Source organism: Diplodia seriata (genome assembly GCF_021436955.1).
Source record: "Diplodia seriata strain FDS-637 chromosome Unknown scaffold_6, whole genome shotgun sequence".
Classification (NCBI taxonomy): domain Eukaryota; kingdom Fungi; phylum Ascomycota; class Dothideomycetes; order Botryosphaeriales; family Botryosphaeriaceae; genus Diplodia; species Diplodia seriata.
Window position 1 is genome coordinate 3,078,848 of NW_027117313.1, and position 6,167 is coordinate 3,085,014.

The window sequence follows — 6,167 nt, forward strand, 5'->3', positions numbered from 1 at the left end:
GACATTTCAGGGCTACTCTGGCGCATTTCTTGGCGACACTACTATTACAACTCACTCAAGTCTTAGCGTCAGCACAGCTATGACTAGGGCTACTTACACTGAAGAAGTCCAAAGTTCGTCCGCGTCTTCCGCCACACAGGTACCCTTTTATAGTCAGACACCAAGCACTTCTTCTATCAGCGGTGGTGCTATTGCTGGAATCGCTATAGGAGGTGTGGCTGGCATTGCGCTCCTCGCAGCTGCGTTGATATTCTACTTAAGGCGAAAGAAGAAGGCGGAACGAGAAGTAAAGGCGGAGGTTCAAACGTATGGATGACATTCCCATGCTCTACAAAAACTCAGGAAGCGCCATCTCCGTCAACGAATACGTAACATAGTTTTTGCGATACATGTCAATGTACCTACTATTAGCTGAATGCTTACGATATCTCGCCGTAGCGTCATCCTCAGCCTCGATTTTATGCCGTGCTTCCTTCTGCGGATGGTCTCCGCCATCTTAATCAGCTTACGCCCCTTTCCTTCCTTACACTCCTCATTGTACAGATCCTCAAGCGGCGCCGGTGGCGCCTTCAGGCGGGGGTGACTCCGATCGCTCAGGTCTAGCACTGCGAGCCTGTGAAACCTTTCTGTCACCGGAATGTCAGTGTCGAACCCTAACGCCATGCACCAACCCCGAGCTCCTCGTGAGCGAGCCGCTGTAGTTGAAGCGTCTTGTTCATGGTCCACTCGACTCGCGCGTAGGTGTCAAGGTTACGCCGACGTTGGATCCATTTTATGAGCGGCTCGATTGTGTAGGATAGGAGAATGATGACAACCCCAACTATCAAGATCGTGGCGAGACCGAACACCGAGAAGTTCGTGTATGCAGTGCTGAGAATCTTCTGTTCGGACATTTGTCAGTGGGGCTCTCCCTTCCAACCGCTGTGGCAAGAAACCTTGACTTACCTGATTTCTACACATCTGTTTCTGGGAACTCTCTTCGGGCTTGATCAGGTATTCATTTTGCTTCGGATCCGGGGGACCGGTAGCTGCCTCAGCGAAGCTTTGCTGGATGGATGAAAGAGTGATGTTGGTCCATTTCTCGACGTCAAGCTGCCACTCGTTTGCGGCAAGCGGCCCGATGAAGCCCTGCGCCACCCGAGCCTTCGAGTCCAATGCTGCCTGTCCGAGAACTTTGATCGGTCCTATCAGCGGATCTTGCGGTCCCTGCAGGATTGCCATGAACCATTCGAATGCTCCGCTACTCTCGCTGTCTTGCCACAACCTCGTGGCAGCGTCGTATGCATCGACGAACGACGAGAGTGGGGTGCATCGCTTCTCGACCGGCAGCCCAGGCTTGCATAGCTGGTATTGCAGCACGAGTACCATTGGCTACGCAGGCTCGTCGCTCCAGTACATGGCCATTGACTCACCCGGATTGGTCATCACATTGGTAATGTTGCCTGCAAAGTCATGCGCAGCATACCAGAGGTCGTCTGACTGCCCGGGGAAAAGCAGCGTGTTCACCGAGAGAAAAGCGATGTAAGCCGTTGTGAAAGATACGGTTGGAAGACGATTGCAAAGTCTGCCAAGTCTAACACATTTGTTGTAGGATACATGACGCCGCAGCTGGTGCTTGCAAGGAGTACCGCGTTGCCAGTGGTGGTCGAGATCCGGGAGGAAAAGGTACTGGCTACGCAGGGTCAGGCAGCTGAAAGCCAGCAGCGGGAGAATGCGTTGGTACGCCCTCCTCGGGGGCTGATTCTTCCGCCAGGAGTTGAGGATCAAGAACAGACTTGCAGTTCCCGTGGTCGCATTGGCAGTGTTGCGAAGGACGGCTTGCCTCTGGTGATATATTGCATCCCGCGAAGCTTCGGTCGAGTAGATGTAATGGAGTATGAAACAACAAATTCTCCAGAAACTTATGCCGACAACAGCCACAAACAGGAAGATGAATGCAATGAGAAGGCTCCCCTGAGTGCGCGTGGTCGTAAGGGTGGCACCAAGCAACTTGTTGTGCGACCAGTCAGTTCAGACGCCCGTGTAGATCTCGTGGTGGACATCCATGGTGGAGAGTGTAGCTTGCCGACGCGTGATGATGGTGCTGGGCCGACAAGAGGTGAGGGCTGCCCTTTTGCATCTCCGCGACATCAAGGGTCACTCTCGACGACTGTAACAGGCGAGTAGGTTCCATCTACCACACAGCCCGTCAGTGTCAACTGGCTGGTTTTGGCATCAAAGCAGAAATGCTTCCGGCCAATTCCAGAGCCACCGGAACCGTTGTACCAGTCATAGTCGTCCATCAGGAACCATTATCGCGTACAGCGTTCAAAGCGCTCCGATCGCCATATTTAGTAGCGCTTCATCAACGGATCATGTAATATGCTCCATTATGTCTTGCCAGCCATCCGGTCCCGTTGCACGGAAGACGGGCCACTTTCTTTCCGATAGAAGACCCACCTATTATTTAAGCTTAGAGATAAAGGAGGTCAAGATATAAGCGTTTGTTAGTATTCGACTAGCGCCAAGATGAACGGGGCGCCAAGTCATGGTTAAACTTTTTGTACGCTTAATAAAGATGCTCCGATCTACACCTCCTTCCGCCATTTTTCGTCCGCTACATCAGCATCGTTTCACGTCGATGCAGCGCTTGCGCTTCCGAAACTGGCGAGAGTTCCGAAGCGTAATTGCACCGGGACATCGTAGAGCCGCCCGTGTATCTTGTGTCCGGACGAACGTTGTACGGACCACTAAGCAGAAGATAGTCAATTTGGCCACGAGTCAGCCGTAAAAACAATTTATATAGAGGCAGACCGGCTTCCATCCAATGTTCCATCCCCAGCAGTTGTTCTCTCAATTGGCTTTCCACTCTGTTCTCTGACCATCATGGTACTCACCGTTGGCATCGCCGGTATCACGGGGAAAATCTCCCTTTGTGTGGCTCAGGAACTGCTCAAACATCCGGATGTCCTTATTCGCGGATATTGTCGCAATCCCACCCGTCTTCCCTCGCCACTTCAAACGGATCCCCGCGTCACCATCACGCAAGGTCAGGTTGACGATGCCGCTGCCATCCGGTCTTTTGTGACAGGCTGCGACGTTGTTGTCTGCGGCTATCTCGCGGACAACGATGTGATGCTCGACGGGCAGAAGCTCCTCATCGACTTGTGTGAAGAAGAGGGAGTCGAGCGCTACATCGCTAGCGACTACACGCTCGAGTTTCTCAAGCTGAAGGTCGGACAGTTCCAGAAAAAGGATCCCATTCTCCAGATCAAAGAGTACCTCGACACGAAGAAGATCAAAGCAGTTCACGTCTTGAATGGCATCCTCACGGAGACGCTTTTCAGCGACCTGGCCTACCTCTGGGATCCGGAGGAAACGAAGTTCCGCTACTACGGGTCAGGTGATGAGGCTTGGGAGATGACCACCTACAAGACGACCGGCCAGTACGTGGCGCACATTGCGCTCGACCGTGAAGCCGTTGGCTTTTTCAGGTGTAAGTGACGAACCGCATTATTCATTCCCGCACCACGTGCTTACCTTGTACAGTTCTCGGCGACCGAAAGACCACGCATCAGATCGTTTCCGAGTTCAAGTCTGTTTATGGCGTTGAGCCTGCGGTTGAGAGAATGGGTTCTCTCGATGATCTGTACAACATTGCGCACCGAAATGGCGAACAAGACTACATTCTGTATGTTACCAAGTCCCTTTAAGACGTGTTACGAAGCTAATCTTTCTTAAAGTGCGGGTTGCCATGTAATCCTCGATGGCCAGGTGTACCTTGAGAGACCTCTTGATGGTGCAAAGTATCCGTCTGTTAGACCGATGACTCTGAGAGATTTCTTCGAGAGCCATCCAATGTCTGAAGTGCGCCAAGCACTTGACAAGGTTGGCCTGGACTGGAAACAGAATTAGATGCCAGCGTGCAAAAGCCTCATCGCCCAATTACGGTTTGCACTGGTCCAAGTAGTGCTTCAACTTCGATAGAACATTGATCCATGTCCCACACTTACGGCCACAAATTGAATGACACTTGAAGGATCCCACTCCTGGTCCGGCTTACGCGTGAAATCCTTCCCTCGTGACTCTAAGACTCAGGCCGTGCGAACTTCGACTCGCGTATCCGTTGGAACCCGCTCCATTGTTGTCGTGAAACGCCTCTGCAAGAAGTGTAAATGGAATCTCATTACTGAATCTTTCTACTATCGCCTTCTCTCTCCATAGAAAACGGTCCGTCTCCAGCACCCGCCACCGCTACTGGCGCACTCCACCTTAGCGGTAGCACCCATACTACATTCCACCTAGCCGCCAGCTCCCTTGCGTTGCGTACGGCGCGCTCGCTTAGTTCCCGCCACATGCAGCTGGACTCATCAAGGACTTCAAGACAAAGCTTCATGCGCGCAGAAACCCATGCGCTTGGGCGCCGGTACGGTGGATGCTCTCGACGTGGATGAAGTGGCCAGTAACAGTAAGACCGAGGCGGCGCGTAGCACGTGGTAGATGATGAATGGCGGGATGGTCGGGACGAGGTGCGGGGCGGTGCGGAGGCGGTGGAGCGGGTCGGTCATGGAGGAGCCGGCGGCGGCCATGGAGTGGAGGGCGGAAGAGAAGGCGAGTATTCTTTCCTGCCTGCGAGGCTCGGCGGTCTGGTCTGCCAGGCATGGTTCCTCCTGGACGTGGAGCCCTTGATGCACTACCATTGCGCCAGCCATGGAGGTGAACATCCAGGATGAAGTGCCGTTGCCGCGGCCGAGCTCCAGCCATGCTAGTATGTTGAGGCCTTGGACGACGTACACGTTCGCTTGGGATTGGCACGACGTCAAAGCGATGGCTTGAGCGGACTCCACAAACAGAGAACACGTGTCCTTTACTTCAGCGTGGGTAGACAGAAACGCTCCGCAACAGTACATGCTTTAACAGATAGAGTCTAAAGTTTAGCAGTAACACCGACATACATGTTACTAGAAGAGTCAATGTCAAGTCCGACAATATAGCCACGAAGCCTAATAACGAGCCGCATGCCGTCTACAGCCAAGCGCGTTTCTTTCTAGCCACGGTGCATAAGACTGTTCTTTTCCTTAACGTATCCAGCGTAATCCACCGCGTAGACATAGCTAGTACTTAGAGTGGTTAACAAATAAATATAATTGCAAAGCTTTAATTATTTTAACCAAATAATTAAATAAAGATTGTAGTTCTAGCTAAACTAATTAACTAAAGATCGTAAGGCGTAGTTATTTACAAAATACTTATTTAATTATTTAGAGAAAAAGAAGAGAAAGAAAGAGAAAAGAAAAAAGATATTAATATATATACTACTTAGTAGGCCGTATATTTAAGTGCCTATAGTACTACTAGTACTAGTAGCCTTTAGAGAAGAAAGAGAGAAAAAAAAAAAGAAAGAGCCGGCTAAATAACTCGTAAAATAGATAGATATTATCTAATTAAAGTAAAATACTATAAGAATTTTACGATAGTAGCCCGTAATATATACTAAGTAAATAGATAAAGATCTTTACTTATTTATAAAGAATTTATAATTAACTAAAGATTTTAATCTTTTATTATAATAGTAGACTTCTTCTACTAAGCTTCGAAGTCGCTTAGTAGATAGATTAAACCGAAGGGTTTATCTTAAAGAGATAAGAGGGGGATAATAATAACTAGATAAGAAGATATTACGTAATTATACGATATATAATAAGCCGGTTACCTCTAAATTAATAAGGTTTAAATTAGAACTTTAGTTAGAGTTAGACGTTCTTATATTTATTATACTCTTAGCTATATCTAAGGATCCGATACGCGCGCTAGTAGTCGGCTAGTAGTATTAGAGGCTTTTCTTAGAAGGTAGTATTAGGTTAGATTCTCTAGCTATAAAGCCGAGGTTATAGATTAGCGGGTAAGAGAGATCTAAGACTTTAGAAGAAGAGTAATAGTCTTCTAGAGAAGATTTTTTTTAAAGGGCCTACTTTCTTCTTTAGCCATAGTCTTAGTCTTAGGGTTAGGCGTTCTTGCTTAGGGTTAGGGTTAGGGTTAGGGTTAGGGTTAGGGTTAGGGTTAGGGTTAGGGTTAGGGTTAGGGTTAGGGTTAGGGTTAGGGTTAGGGTTAGGGTTAGGGTTAGGGTTAGGGTTAGGGTTAGGGTTAGGGTTAGGGTTAGGGTTAGGGTTAGGGTTAGGGTTAGGGTT

The 6,167-nt window shown here is 49.3% G+C and overlaps 1 protein-coding gene across 1 annotated transcript; it reads left to right on the forward strand.

The window, feature by feature from the left end:
* Positions 1-2,865: 2,865 nt before the first annotated feature.
* SLS55_006785 (uncharacterized protein) lies at positions 2,866-3,475 on the forward strand (the record flags this gene model as incomplete). Its single annotated transcript, XM_066778214.1, has 1 exon — positions 2,866-3,475. A coding segment is annotated over one exon (610 nt), but the record flags the coding sequence as incomplete, so codon positions are not given.
* Positions 3,476-6,167: the final 2,692 nt, after the last annotated feature.